Below are 21914 nucleotides of genomic sequence, written 5' to 3'. Positions count from 1 at the left end.
CCTAGACTATGCACCCAAAGCAGATCGCTTTCAAGATTAAGAGCGCGCAACCGTGCGCGGATGAAGTACAGCGATCTCGCTCCAGCCCCTCTCCCGGTAACACGGGGCAATGCATGCGACGGAATACGGCGCGCTTCCTCCTCTAGCGCACGCGAGATTCAGCCGCCATCGTCGGCTCACCGTCGCTCGCTTTCACTTGCACACACAGCTCATGGCGCGCGAGGACGACGTTACCACGAGACGAACCAAGTGGGGTGCATCGCAAAGAAAACGAATAGCAACTGCCAGAGAAGGTCAACCCAGCTTACCCTCCTTCTCCGCAATTCGCTCAGCATTCCTCAAGGTGGCGATATACTTTGCCGCGTGCCGAGCACGCTCCTTCGTACTATTACCGGCGCTTGATTTTCTTCACCTCCAGCCGCATTTTTTGTTCGCTTGCTTCGCGGCCTCAGACAAACACCGCCGATTTGAAGAGCTGGCCGGTTACACTTGCGCGTAAAATGTCAGCTTAATTGCCTGGCACGTGGGCGAATAATAGTAATAGTACAGGGCACGCCCGCGCGTGTCGTGTTCGCGTGCAGGTACGAGTCGACGGTGCGGGCCCAGTTTTTCGGGCACACGCACAAGGATGAACTGGAGCTCTTCTACGAGCCTGCCCGTGAGTACTACCGGGGAAGGAGGCCGTTCTCGGTAGCCTACGTCGCGCCCAGCACCACCACGTTCAACTCGGGTCACCCCGCCTACCGCGTGTACGTTGTCGATGGAAACTACGCCAACAGCACGTGGGTAGGTACCACCTAAACTCGATAAAAGCACAATCATGACCCATACCGACTCGCAAAATTAAATAAAAATGTTTGCAGCGTCCCTCAAATGAGAACCTGAAAGGAACGAACGGCAGTGATTGTCGAACCGATTAATATAACTTCAGATGAAGAACTTGAGTGGTGGCACGAAAATATGCCGTTTCATTGACGTGAAGATCTCTATGGAGATCTCGGTCGTCCGCAATAAATAATGTGCATAGTGAGGTTAAGTTATTTATGAAAATACTGTGAAAGTGCAGTAAAACTTCACTCTAATGAACATAGCGAAAAATTGATCGTTTATTTGGGACCTCTTAACAGAAGCCGCATTTAGGCAGAAACCAAATATACGAAGTAAATCAGGTTTCACTTTTATTTTTTTCGCATCCTAAGTAAAACCTGATTTACTAATTTACTTTTGCTACAATTGATCGAGCACTGGCACGCAATTTCAATCTACATTTTCTTGCAGTATGTGAAGATCCTAGATCTAGAAACACTGGCAAAACACCGGCAAGCCTGACAGAATCCTGAATCAATAAATATTAGGGCTTTTGTACAGCCGGTTTCGTTTCCCATGGGAAGCGACTGTGTTGTGATGCCATGACGCTGAGGATGGTCATGTGGAAACAGGGCATCATGATGTATCGATAATCGCCCCAGCTGGTTCGACCGTCTGCTACACAGCTGCACCGGGCGTCACATAGAGCATCGGAGGTGAACGAGCGAGCCAGAGCGAGTGCCAAACGCGGCGATTTCCTGCTCCCACGTGACCACCTTTTGCATCGTGACCTCATCACGCGGTCACTTCCTGGGAAACGCTACCATAACTGGCTGTAGAAAATCTCCTATAATAAACTACTTAGGGTGCTTTAAGGCTTTTAGTATTTTTATTCCATTTCAACGCAAGGTCCCGGACCAAGGGCCGGAAATATCCCGTGGGTACTGCTTTAAGGCCAATTCGATTAACATCCTCGAGTATTCGAATCAAGTGATTCTTTTGTTTATCTATCGCGCTTGCAAGAATTGACTGAACATTCGGAGATTTTTTAACGCGTAGGAGCTGGAGTCGTCGAACCGTGCTTGCGGTAGGCAACTTGACGAGATGTCTTTATCTTGTCGCGAAAGAGTTCTTACAAAACAGATGGCTGCCTTTAGTGCCCTACGCTGACTTTACTCAGGTTAAACATTTTTCAAGGGCTTTAAAGGGCTTCGTGCAAAGGAAACTTCGTTTAAGTAAGCATGTAAGTTCTAGGGACACCTAGCACCTAACAGGGCCACGCATCTAAAATCAAATTAAACGTTAAATTGTTTTACGTGCCAAAACCAGGATACTATTATGAGGTACGACATGGTGTAGGACTCCGGTTCAATTTTGACCTCCTGGAGTTCTTTAGCCTACGCATATAAAACTAAGCACGCAACCGTTTTTGCATTTCGGCCCCGCCGAAATGTGGCCGTCTTGATCTAGACCGACCCCAAGACCTGCAACTCACCGGCACAAACGTCGCTGCCAATGAGCAACATCGTTGGGTAAAGCATTTCTCCACGAATGAGCACCTTGAAGGTGCCTATACAAGCAGTCTTAAGGACCCAGCACATGTATGAAAGCATGTTGCTTGAACTAGAACGAAAAAAAAGGATTATTCGCAAGCTGGGCGCTTTCTTGGCGTGAAACGTCTTTTAAAACTGGTCCACTAAGCATTGGGAGCGAGCACCATTGCAAAATTAAACCGCCAGACTCACCCCCCCCTCCACTATTTCTAACAAAAGTTAGGCATGTAAGTATTAAAATGCATTGCGCAAATTCAACTTGTACACTGTTTGGTTACGCTATTTCAATGCCCTATCGCCGACACATCGTCTGCAGCAAGCAAATCACCTTTCACGTACACCGCGGCGACTGCGTCTCTGATATAACCTACTCGATTTGTTTTTTCGGTAGCTTGTGGTTGAACACTATCCCCATATTCAAAGAAGCAGTCCATCCCTAAAGTAATAAACCGCGGAGGATTCGAATTCGGGCGGCAGCGGGAACTCTCACAGTGTATTCGCTGCACCACCCAGCAGGCACGTTGGTGTTTTTCAGGTTTTCGTGTCTGTACATAGAATTTGTCTAGCAACTTGCTTCAAATCTATTTCTCACTACTCCCCAAGTCTAACAAATGTTTCCAGATAATAAAGTTCTTCTATTTCTCGAGCAAGGCAACGAAAATTCGCACAAGGGGCATATTATTACGATTGTTAATTGGCTCTAACAATGCAGCAATAACTAAATGTGGAAACTTGAGTGGGCCTACGGCACGTGAATGTAATAAATTTTTCACACCAAAAAAGACAGTATTGCCAATGTTACGCAAGCGAGCACATCATACCACATTTCTTTCTCATCAAAACGCTTATTTTGTCAAAAACATTCCTACAGCGGATGGAAGTATGCCAGTGTTTCCGGTATCTCAGGACATCCGTTGATCGCACTTGACCCCTTTGTTATGGACACAAAAATAGCTTTCAAGTCTTGCGAGCATCTCTACGACTATACTACATGGACGCGCTTTTTTAGAAGGTTGTATACAAAGCACCCTCCCTATGGTGTACACAAAGCGGGCAAAATCTGTAAATAAAGTTAGACATATTCAGTACTGCATATGGCTATGAAGTTTGTTTTCTGTACTGAGAGTTGCTGACGCTTAGCGTTGCTTGACTACTTAAGAAAGTTTAACCGAAGGCTGTAGGATACTTTTGTTGAGGCTGCCTGACAATAATGAATTCTTGGCAAAGAAGTGTTGTTCGAGGAAACAAAAAAAAAAAAGAAGCAAGAGAGTTACATGGACAGCGAACGGCACCTATAGCGCAGTCGGAAAATAAATGTGATTCATGTCTTCTCCGCACCCACCTTGCAACGACAGCGTGCAATGATAAATATGATGATGGGTTAAACAGGTGCGTGGCAGCTGACACTGGCCAAGGCCCTTAGATGAGGTGTAAATAGAGCTGAACGACATTTCGCCTTAAAGCGGACAACTGTGGGCCACATTGCCGTAGGCGTTCCCAATAACACAAGCTGTAATTGGCGCAGGCTGTGTTGGACCACGAGACGTACTTAATGAACCTGACCGAGGCAAACGTGGACCCTCAACGAGAGCCTCGCTGGCATCTGGAGTACGCGGCAAAGGCCGAGTTCGGCATGCAGTCCCTGGAGCCAGCCGAATGGGACGACCTGCTAAACAAAATGGAACTCGACGACAAGCTGTTCGACAAGTTCTACAGGTACGTCTACATTGCACAAGGCACTGTATCTTTAGCGACGGAAGGTGGCACTACAAAAAAAAAATCTAAAATGGAACGCTGGAACGGCAGATGACAGCACGACCATCAACGCTGGATTGCCTACTACCAGGTGTTTTAATGCGAAGCATTCTGGACGAGCTAAACCAACACCTCCCAAAATGGTTCTAGGAGGCGTTAGTTAAAACCAGTTTTTTATTACGGGTATCCGACCCCTTTCGAGTAACACGGCAACGCTCGACAATTGTAGCTGGCGTTAAATTTCGTGACATCTACGAGCCCCCATCTAAATTTTGAATAAGGGACCCGTACACTCGGATCGCTTTTGTCGGTCTGTTTGAGTAAGCGTATCCATTTCATCATACATAACGATCAACTTACTTAGAAAAATACAGCGAAACGTGCACAGCGCGAGGGTCCGCGCGAGTAGGCTGCTCCTAGTGACACTGAGCATACGCGCAGGTATGTGCCGAAGCATACATTGTCAGAAGGACCCATATAATTATTACACGTGTCGAAAGAGCGGTGACCGTTTGCTGCAGAACGCTCTTACGATTCCTAACAACTATTCTCTGCAAAACCAAGCATGCTTCGTATTGCGTAGGTTTTAGCTGTAGTTAAGACTACTGTTTTTTTTGGCTACACAGAAATAATAAAAAAGAGCGCATATAGCAGAAAGTAGAATTTAATCGTGTAGCAAGATAACTAGAATGGGCGGACATAGCTGCGCGGGAAACAGAAGCGCATAATCGCTTGATTAACAGTTTTTCGCTAATTACGTTTCGAGGTAATTACATCACGGCACCTGCAGCCGTAACTGACGTAATAGCGCAGTTTTCGAATTCAACCGGTGTGTTCGCATTACGTACTGAATTGGAAAGAATTCTGAGGATGACGGTAGCTTCAGGATATGTCATCCGAAGCTATAGAACGAAATGCACTGAAGGTCCTGTTGTACTTGTGCTTCAATGCATCATACCAGGTTTTTTTAATGAACTGGAGGAAAAGGGCGCATTTATTGCGAGTCTCACGGGCCCATATTACAAAAGTGGTGCCTATCTCGAAAACCTGAGAACTCATGGCCTACATATCGTAAATTTATTATGTGCCATAAGGTAATTCAAGCTAAACCATATTTTGGTAATTAGCCCATTATGCACTTGACTCTATTAGGAAAGTAATGACAACTTTCCGAGCAACTCATTTAGAGGACTAGAACTGTGCCCGCTGCACTACGTAATTTGTAAAAATTATGTATAGAAAACTAAAGTCTGGTGGAGCTGACAGTTGTAATAGCTATATAGAAAAAGAATGTAAATGTGTTGCGCTCCGATTACATCAGTGGTTAGAGTAATCATGGGTGTAACTGTCGCGCCTGTTGCGCCATTTGGATAAAAATTGTGTATTGCTGCGCCGAAAGCGTGAAATTTGTTAAAAATTGCGCCACACTGCGCCAAAATGCCCCGACCATAAACAAATGTTATGAGTCGCGTAGCCGGTGTTACAAACCGATGTCTCGTTTTTATCTTTCGACGCAAGCGACGACCACGGTGAAGGCTGTGTAGCACGAAAGAGAGCCGCGTACGAGGCCTATTCAACTCGGAGCCCACGCCGAGAAAAGCACCCTATTTTCATTTTCGCGCGAAGTGATAAAATTATAGATAATTCGTTCTCAAAAATGTGCATTTCGCGATCGTCGGCAGTTGTACTTTGAGCGCCGTATTCTACGGCTTCGCTTCCGCTGCTGGTGCGGCCCAACACGGCACCTTCGACGCTTGCTTTGCCCGGAGCCGGGAGCTGTGGACGGCGGTGGCCCGCTTTCGTGCGGGACACTAGAACTCTCCACCGGTGCGGGCGTTGCGGAAAGCGCGTCGCTAGTGTACTCGTGCCTTTTTTTTTAAAAAAGAGGGCGTTCTCGCAAATTCCGCAAGTGGCCAGATAATAGTTGCGTGCAGTGCACTGCCACACGCACGCATCACTGCAGCTAACTACGTTGTATTTACGATGTCTGAACAAAAATTTCCCCCAAAATTTGTCTGTTGCAACCGTTAGTCCGATATAGCCGTTTCCGGCGAAAGTGGAATAGGTTGAATAATAGTATTGCCAGACAAGAAAGTAAGTGAGAATTTTAGACTGTTATATCCGAAATTATGTTGTATGCGGATCCTTTGTAACGGGCGTGGGTTTGTCGCCTACTTCCTAAACTCATTAAAGCACTTCTTTCTCTGTCCCACAGCAACGCGAACCTAGAACGAGGCTTCAGTGAAAATAATCCGATTCTAATCGGACTAAACTCGCTGAACATTGCTACCATTAATGGAATGCGCCACGTTAAGAGTCTCCTTCAGCGCTATGACGCTGGTGCAACTAAAGTGCCTCACAACATTGGCCTTTTGAGGAGTGGGATGCAGTCTCGTGGGAAATATGCACAGAGGGTGAGTGTGCTGAAGAAAGCATATGCAGGTGGAAGGCAAGAGAACAGCCTGCCGCAGAGCAGCCCACTCCTGCGGCAGAAACGAGAGCTTGAGAGGACAAAGAAGCAGCCTTCATATATATGTGTATATTGTTACAAGCACGGGGAAAAGGGGTTTATTTAGGCGTGCGAGGGCAGGAACGGCAGGCTACGAAGAACAGGAATGGCCGCTGCACAGTCTTCGTTCTCCTCTTCTCCTCTCTTCTTGATCCCCGCGTCCCTTTGACGCGCTTGGACGTAACATACCCCCCCTCGCAGACAAAGCCCCCTGGGCGAGTCAACTAGCTTGTCGTGGCGTACATGATTTCAACCGTGCGACATGCGCGACTTGTGTCCTAGCAGAACGTTTACCAGTGTTGGTGAGGCGCGCGAGAGTATAGTTCACTTCGCTGACTTTATCGATGACAACATACGGTCCATCGTAGTTTGCCAGCAGCTTTTGACACAAACCGCGCTTCCGTGTGGGAGTCCAAAGCCAAACGAGATCACCAGGGTGATATGTAACAGGCCGATGTCGTGCGTCGTAGCGGGCTTTGGAGGTTTCTTGTGATGCCAAAGTCCGCAGACGCGCAAGTCGCCGAGCCTCTTCAGCGAGGCATAGCGTATCGGCGACCGTAGGATTGTCGTGGTGGTAAAAGGGGAGGACAGTGTCGAGCATATACTGGGGCGGCCGAGCATATAGAAGGAAGAAGGGGCTGTAGCCGGTTGTCTCGTGCTTGGCGGTGTTGTAGGCGTAAGTAATAAACGGTAAAACTTCATCCCAATTCTTGTGATCGGACGCAACATACATGGAAAGCATATTGGTGATTGTTCGATTAGTGCGCTCAGTGAGGCCGTTCGTTTGCGGATGATACGGCGTCGAGTGCCGGAGGTGCGAGTTACATAAACGCACAAGCTCTTCCACGATATCCGCCGTGAATTGACGTCCCCGGTCGCTTATGATAACACCAGGCGGTCCATGTCGTAGAACAATAGCGTGAAGTAAGAAAAGCGACACTTCGGTGGCAGTTGCTGATGGTATAGCCGCCGTCTCGCAATAGCGTGTGAAATAGTCGGCGCAGACAATTATCCAGCGGTTCCCCTTAGATGACTTTGGGAAAGGGCCTAACAGATCAATTCCAACTTGCCGAAAGGGTGAGCTGGAAGGCGGCACAGGTTGAAGGAGACCAGATGGGGCAGTGGTTGGGCGTTTCCGACGTTGGCACTGTATGCAGCTGGCGACATAAAACTCAACCGAATGTCGCATCCGGGGCCAGTAAAAGCGTTCTTGAATGCGATAAAGTGTGCGCACAGTGCCTAAGTGACCGGAGGTAGGGTCATCGTGCATAGCCTGAAGGATTGCTGGCCGGAGACGCTCCGGCACCACTAGAAGGAAGCGTGCACCCGTGCTTGAGTAGTTCTTTTTGTACAGGAGCCCGTCACGTACACAGTAGCTGCTTGTTGCACTTGAATGGGCAGAAGTAAAGAGTGGCTCCAATTTAGTGTCTGTCCGTTGTTCTGCTTTGAATGCATCGATATCTGGAAAAGCGGGTGTCACAGAAGCGACGAGATGATCAAAATCGTCTGCGTCGCAGTCCGTCGTGGCAAGCGGCATACGGGAAAGGCAGTCTGCGTCAGCGTGTTTTCGGCCACTCTTGTAGGAAACAGTGAAGTTATATTCCTGCAACCTCAAAGCCCAGCGCGCAAGGCGACCACAAGGGTCGCGAAGGTTCACGAGCCAGCACAGGGAATGGTGGTCTGTGACGACTTGGAATGGGCGTCCGTACAAGTACGAGCGAAATCGCTGAACCGCAAAGATTACAGCGAGGCATTCTTGTTCTGTCACCGTGTAGTTGCGTTCAGGTTTGCTTAATGAGCGACTTGCATAAGCAATCACGTGCTGACGGTCGTCATAGCGTTGGACCAAGACGGCACCCAGACCAACGCCACTAGCATCTGTGTGGATTTCTGTTGGCGCAGTAGGATTAAAGTGGCGAAGAATAGGTCGGGAGGTTAACAGGAACTTCAGCTGACGAAATGCAGAATCGCACTCGGGTGTCCACTCAAACCGTGCGTCTTTATGTAGCAGATTTGTCAGAGGATAAGCGACGTCAGCAAAACCAGGAATAAATCGGCGAAAGTAAGAGCAAAGACCCAGAAAACTACGAAGTTGCTTCACTGACTGCGGTGCACTGAATGCCTCGACAGCTGCCGTCTTGAGGGGATCAGGCCGGATACCGTCTTTGTCAACAAGATGACCCAGCACAAGTGTTTGACGGTCACCAAAGTTACATTTCTTGGAGTTCAGAACCAGGCCAGCGTTTTTGATGCAGTCGAGGACAATATCCAGGCGCGTATTGTGCTCATTGAATGTGCGCCCAAATATAACAACGTCGTCAAGATAGCACATACAGATGTTCCACTTTAACCCACGTAGAATGGTGTCCATGAACCTTTCAAAGGTTGCTGGAGCGTTGCACAACCCAAATGGCATCACATTGAATTCGAATAATCCATCCGGGGTTATGAAGGCTGTTTTCTCCTTGTCTGCCGGGTGTATCGGGATTTGCCAATATCCTGAGCGCAGGTCCACTGAAGAAAAATAAGAGGCCGAATGCAGGCAATCAATTGCATCATCAATCCGGGGCAGGGGGTAGACATCCTTCTTAGTCACGGCGTTTAATCTTCGATAATCGACGCAAAATCTCCAGTTACCGTCTTTCTTTCTGACAAGTATGACCGGAGCTGCCCAAGGACTCGAGGACTCTTGTATTATGCCATTTTTCATCATGTCATTCACTTGTTCCCCGATTATCTTCCGCTCGTTAGGCGACACGCGATAAGGCTTTTGCCTGATCGGGCGCGCAGATCCCGTATCGATAGTATGGCGTGTTCGTGACTCGGGGATCGAGAACGCTTTGTCCGGCTGCGCAAAGTCAAACACTGACAGATGCTTAGAAAGCGTATCCACCAAGGTATGGCGCTCCCTTGTGCTGAGTGACTTGTTTATCATAGACAGAAGCTTTTTGTCTGAGACGTGGCGAAGGTCAGCAGGTTCACACGGCCGATCTGTTAGTACGGCTACGGACGAAGACGTGTATTCTGTAAAGTAGGCGAGTTTCAAGCCGTCTGGAAGCAGGATGGGTTCTGCCGAGCAGTTGGCCGTCCACAAGCCAGCACGCCCGTTGCCGATGGATACCACACAATGAGGGACAAAAACGTTCTTCTTCATACAATTGAGATGCATTGGCTCTACGGAGGCATCAAAACTGTCTGGAACTTCACCGCGACACACAACCGGCACGCACACAGAGGTGGACGCAGGCACAACAGTATCTGCAGACACACAAAGTTCACCTTGACGGCAAGTCTCCTCTAAGAGCCCGGACGGAACATGGCCATCGACGCAAACTTCCCCCGTGCGACAATCGACGGTCGCACCACACTGTCGCAAAAAGTCGATGCCCAAAATCACTTCGTGCGTCGATCGGGGAATAACTACAAACTCCGTCGCGAAAATTCCACCAGCCAAGGATACGTCAGCAGTGCACACACAAACAGGGCGCAACGACTCGCCGCTCACTCCACAAAACGTTGCAGCCTGGTCCCACCGAAATACAACTTTACGCCCCAACCGACCTTTAAAACCGAGACTCATTGCGGATACAGTTGCTCCGGTATCCACTAAAGCCATTGTAGGAACACCATCAACAAGTACATGCACTTTGTTCTTAATCATAGCAACTGCGGGGGGCATTTCTGTCGATAGCACGTGTCGAGCGACCTCACCCCCATCGGCCGCGCTAGCTAGTTTTCCGGTTGTGAAGGCGAGGAGGAGCGGCGCACTGGCGATGGCGATTGACGTAAACGCGGTGCACGAGAAGTTGGCGGTGGCGTCAAACTCCTGTCAGATGCCGGTGAGCGGCTCCTGAAGCTTCTCTGCCAGTAATCGTTGCCAGGAGGGACGCCAGCTGACCAAGAGGTGGTGTACGGCTGTTGAGTTGCCCTCGTAGGAGGTGTGGGCCTTGTTGAAAATCCGGATCGACCATTCCACGTTGTTGGGCGACGATTGCAAAACCTCGCTATGTGGCCCGCGACACCGCATTGGAAACACACCGGCAGATGCCTCGAATTGCGATGTTCTTCCATGTAGTCGCGCATGTTGCTGTCGACTGCATAGGCAGCAGGTGGGTGACATTCATCATGGCTAGGCATCGGCCGCCGGGAGGCCTGCGTGCGGCGTGGGTGTTGGCCGTAGTCATGACCTTGATAGCTCATGATCCCTCTCGTTTGTGGGGTAGACCTGTACTCCATGGTCGCTGAGTGAACCGTGGGTTGCCATGCGGTCGAAACGGCCGTGTTTCTCATCTCGTGGGGTGAGTACGCGCCAGTGATGCCGGGTGTGCAACGGTACATCTCTTCCTGATGGAGCAACTCTTCGCGAACAATCTGCCGTATAGTGGATGGAAGGTCAACACACGAGCTCGGGTCTACACTCGCCACCGTCGTGACATTAGCCAGGCGACCAAACTTCGGTATTATCCGTCGCATCTTCAATGTCTCAAAGGTCCTGCAATGGCGAATGACGTCAGACACGGAGTCCAAGCGTTCCTTGCCGATCAAAAAATTGTAGACGTCTTCAGCTATTCCTTTCAACAAATGTCCCACTTTGTCATCTTCAGACATCTGAGAGTTGACTATTTTACACAATTTCAGCACTTCTTCGATATAAGTCGTACAGGTCTCGCCGGGAATCTGAGCTCTTTGCGAAAGCGTCTGTTCAGCGCGTTTCTTTTTTGCGCTAGAGTCACCAAAACACGCTCTGAGCTCCTCGACGAAAAGCTCCCACGAAGTGAGCGTGTCTTCGTGATTCTCGTACCAGACGAGCGCTGTGTCGGTAAGGGAAAACACAACATTGGACAACTGTGCGGTCGAGTTCCAACCGTTAGACCGGCTCACCCTTCGGTAGTTCGTGAGCCACTCGTCGACATCTTCTCCGGCTTTTCCTCCGAAAGTGAGTGGCACCCGGTAGTATTGCCACGGAACACCAGGTGTTGGCCTTGAAGCCGCGTCAGATCCTTCGGGAATCTGGCAGGCGTATTCAGGCATGGCAGGTGAGGGTGGCGGAAGTCCGGCAAGTCGACGGCTTCGGCGAAGTTGTAGCAGCGTAGGCTCCGTGATTACGAGGTTTACCCCGCACCGTCCACCAATTTGTTACAAGCACGGGGAAAAGGGGTTTATTTAGGCGTGCGAGGGCAGGAACGGCAGGCTACGAAGAACAGGAATGGCCGCTGCACAGTCTTCGTTCTCCTCTTCTCCTCTCTTCTTGATCCCCGCGTCCCTTTGACGCGCTTGGACGTAACAATATATATATATATATATATATATATATATATATATATATATATATATATATATATATATATATATATATATATATATATATATATATATAATGTGTTGACTCGAAAGGACAAGAGGTCGACCTGAGCTAGTGCGCTCTAGTCTGCTACTCTGCACTGGGAAGAGGGAACGAAGTGAAAGTACTGGGTTGGGTGATGATGATAAAAGAAGTGGTGAGAGCTTATGTACATGAGACAGTTGTCTTGCTAGACCCGCTCGTCGAGCTTGGTGTCCTGCAGAAACGCAAACCACACTTTAGTTGCACGCATCGAAGTTGCAGTGTCAGGCCATGGGCCGACGATAGCTTCCTCCTACAGTGATTGCCTGCCAGCGCTAGCTAGGAAGCATTCCAACGTACTTCGTTCCGACATATAAACCGGGCAATCACACAGTATGTCTTCCAGCGTTTCAGGCGTCTGGCAGCCTGCCTAGCATTGCTCACTAGTACAGATAAAATTATCAACTCAGATGTGGAGCAAAAAGGGCATCAGCAAGGTAGACGTTGGCTCCTAATAAGGTATAATAAGGTAGACTGAGACTCTTAACCTAAGGAAATGCTTGCCTTGAGCAGAAACAAAGGAAATGTTGAAAAAAGCGAAGCATTGATTTTATGTTAATGTCTCCTGCACTAGTCATGTATAAGCTGCTAGTTAGCTTATAGTCATATGTTAGAGCAGTTCGAGCTTGTCCTAGATGAATCTAGTGTAGTCAGCTGCTGCACAGGTGGAAGAGCTGTCTGGTATCAAATGAAGCTTATTTTATTTCGGTCAGCATACAGATAGACCAACTGAGACAAAAAGCTACTTTCTAAAACAGGGTGACTAGCTTACAGCCCTGTAGAACATTTCGGAGCGGTAACAGCACTACGGTAAGCAAAAAGGAAAATTTGACACTTAACAGACAGATGCTATAACAGTGCATGTACACTTACGAATGGAATCGTATAGCGAATACTTAGTTGCAGAAAATTTATAATCAATTATTACAGTCTGCGCAATAGAAAAATGAAATACAAAGCATTTTTTAAAAATGTAATTCTGAATGCTATCCAGTCATAAATAGCTTGAACAAATACACTGAATAGAAAGTAAAATGTATAATAACTTACTTGTTACCAACAGCCACATAAAATGAAATGAAACAAGCAGGTACAAATGTAAAGACTTGACATTGAGACAGACTGCTTAATAGAAAGAATTACTAAGTAGGCCAAATATATGAACATCACTGTATATAACTTGCCGATATCCAGATATGAAAAATTTAACAAGTCAAAATTGTTAAGGTCGTAGCAGTTTAGAAGAGAGGGAAGACAAGCGCTCTTTTCTGGATGTTTAATTGTACTTTCCACATCCATTTTTCTGCAAGACGTGTGGAATAACTTATATTCTTAACTTCTAAGTTGGCTATAATTGCAAATTTGTTATATTCTTCAGAAGGTCAATGAATAATTTCCTGCCTAATGTATAACTGTATATCTGGTATATTTTACCCATTCCTCAACAGCAGAATAAAACGTTAGTAGATGCCACTAAATCCGCCTTGAAGTTATGCGTAATACCTTTTCTCTGAAAGTGTATTTGATTAGGATTTACACGAGAGCTAAAGCGGGAGTGATAAAGGAGAAGCTTGATTTCACTTGGAAGCAAGTATCGATACCCACCAATTACTACTCTCACCTCAGCTAATTTTACCAGGACATGCCTTACATGGCAATTCCCGCTCATATTTGTGGAAATAATTGTGGCCAAACATAGTGCGAATATTCAGTACCATGTCTTGATAAAATTCAATTATTAAATTTTTGTGTCGGAAAATAGCAGCTGTTGTTTTATTTTCATTAACATGCATGATATTTGCTGTTGACCACATCACTTGTATTTTTATTGCAAGATTACAAGCTCTCACAAGCTCTTGAAATCCTGCCCTGAGAAAGACATAGTGGTATGGTCATCATTTTGTCACGTAGTAGTGACGGTGAAGAAGGCAGCAAAACTGTGATTAACGAAACCAGGGTTTCATTGGTTGAACATGCGCCCTCAAAAGAAGGCTACACTCAAATAACAGCGACAGCGTCAAACACACTCGGCGATCGCCGAAAATCTGATCAGCGTGTCCAGCGCGTCGGCTTTTATACATCAGCGGTCGAATGTTGCAGAGTAATCGCTGGGACCCGCATGTCTTCCCCATGGCTCTACACTATTCGTGTCGCGCATACGTGCAATCAGATTACACAAGGTTCAGTGACAGATAGCGAATGGATTCATCGATAACATTCCAGACACTTCCGACACATGCAAGCGCGTCCTGCGCTGTGCGATGACATTTGTTAGGAGGTGACAAGCGGTCACCTGAACAAGATAAACAAGTACACGTGTCAATATGCAATGTTATGGTGAGCAGTCAGTGTTTGGACGACGACGACGAAGTTGCCCTTCCGCAGCTCCGGACGTTCGAGCCAGTAAGAAGGAGAGAAGGAAATCGGCGCAAGATCGCAGGGTCCCGTGGATGTCTGCGTTCGAATGACGATAAATAAAATATGGAAGAAAAGAAATGCCTCGGGTTTCCCGAGAAGTGGTGACCCGGTCACCGGATGGCAACGCGCCGCCTGCTCATCCCTTCTCTTTCCGGGTGACGACAACAAAAGCCTCTAGTAAGGTCCATTACGTCAGATCATGGACACATCACCACTCAACGACACCTGCAGAATGCCAAGGCATTGGTCCCTGTCATCGCTAATATCGAATTACCGGAGTTGTCGCAATCCACCTCGAAACTCTCATTTCTGAGCGTCGAACCACATTCCGATGACACCGCGTAACATCACAAACTGCAAGGTACGACCTCGTCATAGGTGCGCTACCGCTTGCTGTCATTGCCATTGTAAGGGAGATTCTGTGCTTTTACCTCCTCAAAACCCGTACGACACATTAAAGAGGGAACTCATACGGCGAACAAAAGAGTCTAAACCGTGTAAGCTGCAGAAGCTGCTCAGCTCGGAGGAACTCGGTGGCGGAAAGCCCACAGAGCTTCTGCGTGACATGCGTCATCTCATCGGCAATCACTGCTGCAATGGGAGCGTCGATTCTATTCGAAGTCGTCCGGTAGCGACTGCCTCAGTAGGTGCGGATAATTTTGAGTGTTTCCTCCTCCGAATCCCTAGACTCAGTGGCACACACAGCCGACAAAATTATGGAAGTCGGTAACCGAATACTATCTGCCATCTAGAAACCACGTGCTTCATCACACGGGAACGCCGGTCCGCGACGACTGCTTGCATCGCCTTCCTGACGCTAATGAGCGCCTCATCCGTAATGTAGACCAGCTTATCGTCGAGCTCAACTTGCTCGAAGTTGACCGACGACGTAGCGCTTCACCACACCAACGCCATAGTACCACATGCAAAATGGCGGCGATTCTTTCTCGCAATGTGTGTTGATACCACCACCTATACGGAGCAAGCGGTGGCCAGAGCCGTCACCCTTGTGCATTTGGTGGAAACGCATGGACCATGGACTGAAGGTGACGAGTGCTTTTGGCCCGATATCAAGCCGCTTATTCCGCGTCGCCGACCGTGCCACAGAGGTCCGATATCAGACCGACACTGATGCTAAAGTGTCCGTTATTCCTCCTACGCTAGAGGACCGTTGACGACTGCACACCACTCCACCTGACACGGCTGTTAACGGTTCGGTCATACAGACCTATAGACAGCAGTCTGTCATACTTGAGATTGGCTTGAGACGCACCTTTAGGTGGATCATTTAATCACCGATGTACCCGTACCAAATATATGTGCGAATTTTCGTTGGCATTTCAAACTTGTGGTATACCTCTGACACAACCGTTTCTTGGATTCCGAAACACACCTAAAGGTTCAAAGGCTGACATCACGTTTACCACCCTTGCGTCTGGTGCAAGCTCACGCCAAAGTCACCCCACCGTGTCTATGCATTCGAAGAATTTTCTTATCTGTTCCGAGCTCCTTCTCTGGAAGACCCAATACGTCAGAAGATCACGCATGATATTGTGACTGTAGGAGCGCAAGTTTTTGCACGTCCATATCGCTCGCTCCTGCCCGCTACATGATTGCGCAGCAAGAATGTGGTCCACGGTCATCACCGCTACACATGGGGCCTAAGCCATTAGGGGATTAGAGGTTATGCAATGACTACCGCGCTCTTAACAAAGTGACGGTATATACCATACCTCACGTCCAGGACTTTACCGCGTTGCTGCATAGTTGCATCGTATTTATCAAAATAGATTTAGTCAAAGCATACTAGCAAATACCTGTCCAGCCTACCGAGGTACTGCAGACTGATAATAAGACAATTTGGCATGTTTGAATACCTACACATATGCCAGTAAGCCTAAGAAACGCTACACAAACGTTTTAGCGGTTTGTTGACCAAGTCCTTCGCGGTTTGACCTGCTATTTCGCATACATCGATGGTATTTTCGTCTTCAGCACATCAGAAGTAGATAATGAGTTCCAGCTACGTCAGGTTCTTGCGTGACTCCGAAAACATTGACTAGTCATAAGCGGACCAAAGAGCAGGTTTGGAATTTCTGCATTAGACTTCCTTGGTCATCGTTTGGATTGCCGCAGGATCTTTCCTCCTGCAGCTCGTATGGAAGCCATAATGCAATTTCCACGACCATCGGCTACAAGAAAATTGCGTGAATTCCTTGACCTTGCCAACTATTACCGGTGGTTGATTCCTCACTGCGCTGCCATGTTGCAGCTACTCAACAAACTTCTATCCGATCAGACGAAACCGAAGGCTTTTATCTCCTGGACAGACAATGCCGAAACAGATTTCAGTTCCATCAAGGAAGCTCTCACTAACTCGTCATTCCTCGCGCATACAAAGCCCGAACCCCCCACGTCAGACACGGTGGATGCCTCGGACGTCACCGTCGGAGCAGTACTGCAGCAATCGATTGTGGCAGTCAATTGCATTCTTCTCGCGAAAACTCTCGCAGGTCGAGCGTAGATGCAGCACTTTCAGTCGCGAACTGCGGCCGGCCAACTTAGCTGGGAAACATTTTCGCCATTTACTCGAAGGTCGGGAATTCGGCATTCTCACGAGCCACTACCTTCGACCGCTTCCAACTAGGCGCGTAGTCAATGCCAGATCCGTCAGCTTTCCTATATTTTGTAATTCACGAGCAACATCCGACATATAAGTGGTAAGGACAACCACGTTGCTGACTCACTATCCCGAATAGAAGTCAGTGCAACCATTGATGAGCGGCCCACCAGTGAATTTCGCAGCCATGGCCACAGCACAGCGACAGGACAAGGAACTTCAGGCCCTACAATAGGGGGGCAACCCCATTGAATTCAAAGAAGTGCAACTTCCAGGCTGCGCCATAACCTTGATTTCCGACATTTGTACCGGTTGCCCTTGCCCCTATATTCCACCGTCATTTCGCCTCAGCGTCTTTGACGCCTTTTGCATTCCTTGTCACACCCTGGTATCTGTGCTACTCAACCCCTCGTCACTACGCGATACCTGTGGCCAAGCATGAACATTGACGTCCGCCGCTTGACGCGCACTTGTCTCAAGTGCCAGCAAAACGAAGTTCAACGCTACGCAGTGCTTCCGCTCGGTACCTTCACGCCTCCTGATTCCCGGTTCAGTGATGTGCACATTGACTTAGCCGACCCTTTTCCTACATCCAAGAACAGCCGATATACATTGACGTCCATAGATCGCTTCACGCGATGGTCTGAGCCACTACCACTCAGCGATATCACGGGAGAGTCCATCGCGCGCGGCTTCATCGCCGTGTGCATTAGCCTATACGGAATTCCCTCTACTGTCACAACAGATCGCGGTGGTCAATTTGACTCCGCACTTTTCGATAACTTATCCCGATTGCTTGGTGTCAGCCACATCAAGACGACAGCCTATCACCCTATCTCCAACGGCATGGCTGTGACACCACCATCAGCTTAAAGCCTCGCTCATGGCGTCACGACCATTCTGGACGGAGCGTCTCCGATATGTCCTTGCTCTTTGCAGCGCGATGAGGACTGACGCGTTTCACTCGTCAGCTGAGTGCGTTTTCGGCACCGCCTTACGGTTTTCGAGGGAAAAGAAGAAGACGCCGTTCGAAATGGCTGCGCTCACATCGGGCTACGCATGTTTGGTTTTTCGGGCGGACCACCTTCTGGGACCGGCCCGAAACGATCACCACCATCTCCAAGAAGTGGTCCGGCGCCTGTGGAGACCAACTGCAGGTCAGTCGGACCATATTTCGGCGTTTTACGGCCGATTTTCCACCTTCAGAACGTGCCGAGCAGCTAACCCTAACTTCAGTTAGGAGAGCGGCGCCGGCGCGCGAGCGCGCATTCGAACATGGCGGCCTTAAGAACTCCGGCTGCGACATCGAACCCGCGACTTATTACAACGTCGCGACTTGAAGAACAGACGGATTTCACTGCATCTCAGGTGGGTGATGCAACACCGCACCACGAATGCAATAAGGCAGCCACGATCAACAACAACATGCAAAGCGCTACCGTGGTCAACGAAACGACCGCAGAAGCCGGATGGGAGCGTCTTTCCCTGAAACAAAAGAAAAATCTCGCTCAGCAGCGCCGCTCCGCGCAAGGAAGCGCACTCCCATCAGGTTCGACTACCAACTCGTCCAAAGCCATGGCGCATCGCGGGCACCCACGACTCAAGCGTCTTCCGCCGCTACCGAAGAGTGACCTGAAGGTGGTCATCAGACCACACCAAGGGCTACCACTCAAAAATGTTACCAGTCAGGCACTGGCAAGAGCCGTCATGGAGGCGTGCGAGGACAGAACCACTGACAACAATGTTATTCTAAGAATCAAGTCAGGTTCGAACATTGCAGTGATATCCACCCCGAATCGCGATACGGCCAAGGTCATGCAAGCCATTAAATCCTTGAACATCAATGGACGACAACACCCGGTCAATGCGTACGTTACGGCAGGAGAAGACACGACGCGGGGAGTAATCCACGGGATAGAAGCACACACCCCTTCTGACGTGCTGCGATCGAACCTACGTATCCGAACGCAGGGACTGGAGTTGATCGACGCAAGAATGATGGGCGACTCACAAAGTGCCTTGCTCACCTTCTACGGCAGCCGAGTGCCAAGGTGTGTTTATTACTTCGGGGGAGATAAACTCTGCACACCCTACCGAAATGCGGTTCAATTCTGCCGTACCTGTGGCACCGTGGGACACCGCACCGACGTATGTCCACAGCCCGACGTACAGGTGTGCCGCTCGTGCAGGGTGCGGGAGCCTGCCGATGGACACACGTGCACACCCAAATGCGCCATTTGTGGGAGTGATCATCCAACGGGTGACCGCCGATGTCCCAAAAGACTAAAGCCAGTCAGGCAGGTATCAAGACCACGGCCAAAGAAACCAACGAAGACCCAGCTACGGTGGTTCGCCACTGAAGACGAGGACTCCGAGCTGGAGTTCCTTCCGGCCATGGATCGTCGCAGCTGCTCCAGAACCCGCTCGCCGTCGCGGAGCCGATCTTGTTCCGGGCAGCCGGGCCAGAGGATACGGTCGGCATCCCGACCCAAGGTGCCTCAGCAGCAAGATCAGACAAAAAAGAAGGAGGCCCCAAGAAGCAAGTCACCAGGGATCCTACTGGCATGCAGCACCCCACAAAATAATCAGGTGAGCTGGGCGCAAGTCGCATCTCCCACTGCCGATGCTAAGAATATACCTACACCAATCACACAAAACCCAGAGTACAAGAAAATAGTAGAAGAAAACAAAATACTTCGAAACAGTTTAGCCGAGCTACGAGCCGAGTTTGAAGCTTTTAAGCGCACGGCAAACAGCACATCACAGCAACCCATACAAATTGCGGACCACACTTCCAAATCACCACCACAAACATCACTGCAACAAAGTACCGCCTCCAGCACTCATTCGTTAACGCTGGAACAGTTAACACAAAACATGCAACTAATGTTCGCAGAGCTACACAAACTCAAACGAATGGTAGAGGATGTGCAAACAAAAGCCGCAGCCGTCCCCCGAAAGAGGGTCAGTCAAAGTCCGGGAGCTCCTACCAGGACACCGAAAGCTATAGAGCACACTGATAGCGACAGTAATATCCATGGATAATATGGCAAACAACACAAAGACCGGACAGATTGAAATCTGGCAATGGAATTGCTGCACGCTACGCACTAAATTGGCTAATTTCACGCACTACATAGAATCGGCGCCAATCCTTCCCGACGTTATCTGTATTCAGGAAATAGGGAAACAAAATCAAAAACTCAAAGGGTACGAGCTTTATGCTCACCCTGACTACCCTCAAGTAGCCACCTTTGCCAAGAAGGATGTCGCGATTAGCGTAAATTATTTTTTCCGAGAACCTATTCAGCACCAGATAATCACGATTTGGCCGCAGAAAAGGGGCAAACCTAAAGCAATTATTGTCAACGTTTATAGTTCTCCCAGAGAAAAACAGGCGGATTTTGAAAACGTGGTGGCCACCGCGGTGCGACTCGCTCAAGGTAGGGACAAATTAATATTGTTAGGCGACTTTAACGCTCAACACTCAAACTGGGGCTACAGTAGAGTCAATCCCAAGGGCATATTGTTAGCAGACGTTGTATAGCGCTACGGACTTTTCCAGCTAACTCAACCGGATCTCCCAACGCGAATCGGGAACAGCGTGTACCAGGACACTTCCCCCGACCTCACGTTCACCAACAACGAAAGTGAGACGCGATGGACGAACCTCGATGAAAACCTAGGAAGTGATCACTATATCTTAAGCATATCGGTTAATGCAGCCAGGATTCGAAGAGCTATTGGCAAGGCAAGGCTATCCGACTGGACCAAATTTCGTGAAAAACAGAAAAACAATCGGCAGCATAACAGACGTAGGAGAATGGGCCAAGCAGATCCGAGTTATTCACTCTAGGGTCACCAAAACAATTGAAACGACAACGGAGGCTCCAGCCGTGGATCGTCACCTGTTGCATCTCTGGGAATCCCGGAGAGCCCTCACAAAAAGGTGGAAAAGGCAGAAGCTTAATCGTAAACTCAGGATACGGATAGCTCAGCTAGCGCAGCAAGCTAACGAATACACACAAAAGTTAAGCGACAGCAATTGGCGTCAGTTCAGCGACTCGCTTCGGGGCACGTTGACTACAAAGAAAACATGGCGCATTCTTCGAAGTATGATTGACCCAGTCGCGAATCGCACACTTAAGCTGCTTGAAAACGAGTTTGAAGGTCGGGAAGCTGACATGATAGACAAAGTTAAAGAGATATACGTAGGAACTGTACCGACCGGGCAATCCACCAAACCCGTTTACGAAGGTCAGGACCAACCGGAACTGGACGCCCCCATAACCTTTGAAGAGGTTTACGCAGCGGCACACTCCTTCAAGAAAAACACGACCCGAGGGGTAGATCAGGTCACGAACGCAATGATTCGCAATCTAAGTGACGACACGCTAAAGAGCTTGACCAAATTCTTTAACGACACGGTCTGGACAGAGGACGGCGTCCTTCCAAAAGAATGGAAGGAAGCAAAAATTATTCTTATTCCAAAACCAAGTAAGCCTCGTAACATCAACAACCTTCGACCCATCTCCCTAACGTCGTGCGCGGGGAAACTCTTTGAAAAGGTTGTGCAGGTCCGGCTCTCGAACCACATAGAACTGAACAACATGTTCCTCTCCAACATGTTCGGTTTCCGACCCCACGTGTCAGCGCAGGACGTTTTTCTACTACTAAAGCACGAGGTCCTGCACCCCAACAGAGGGTCGGAAGATAAATTTGTACTGGCATTGGACATCAAAAAGGCCTTCGACAGCATCTCCCACCACGCTATTCTGGAGGGACTGGAAGCGGTGAACTGCGGAACGCGAATTTATAACTACGTGCGCTCGTTCCTCAGCCACCGCACGGCCACAATCGGATTAGGCT

The 21914-nt window shown here is 48.8% G+C and overlaps 1 protein-coding gene across 1 annotated transcript in view; it reads left to right on the top strand.

Annotated features, from left to right (window-relative positions):
- The window catches only part of LOC142584737 (sphingomyelin phosphodiesterase-like), a 128552-nt gene that overhangs the window by 80020 nt on the left and 26618 nt on the right, over window positions 1-21914 (top strand). The window contains exons 11-12 of the mRNA XM_075694962.1: window positions 582-786; window positions 3886-4076. Of these exons, the coding sequence (XP_075551077.1) occupies window positions 582-786; window positions 3886-4076 (396 nt within the window). The remainder of the gene's footprint in view (window positions 1-581; window positions 787-3885; window positions 4077-21914) is intronic.

This window comes from Dermacentor variabilis, chromosome 6, assembly GCF_050947875.1.
Source record: "Dermacentor variabilis isolate Ectoservices chromosome 6, ASM5094787v1, whole genome shotgun sequence".
NCBI classification, from domain to species: domain Eukaryota; kingdom Metazoa; phylum Arthropoda; class Arachnida; order Ixodida; family Ixodidae; genus Dermacentor; species Dermacentor variabilis.
Note: the sequence above shows the minus strand (reverse complement) of the source record. Positions and strands in the feature narration are given on the sequence as shown.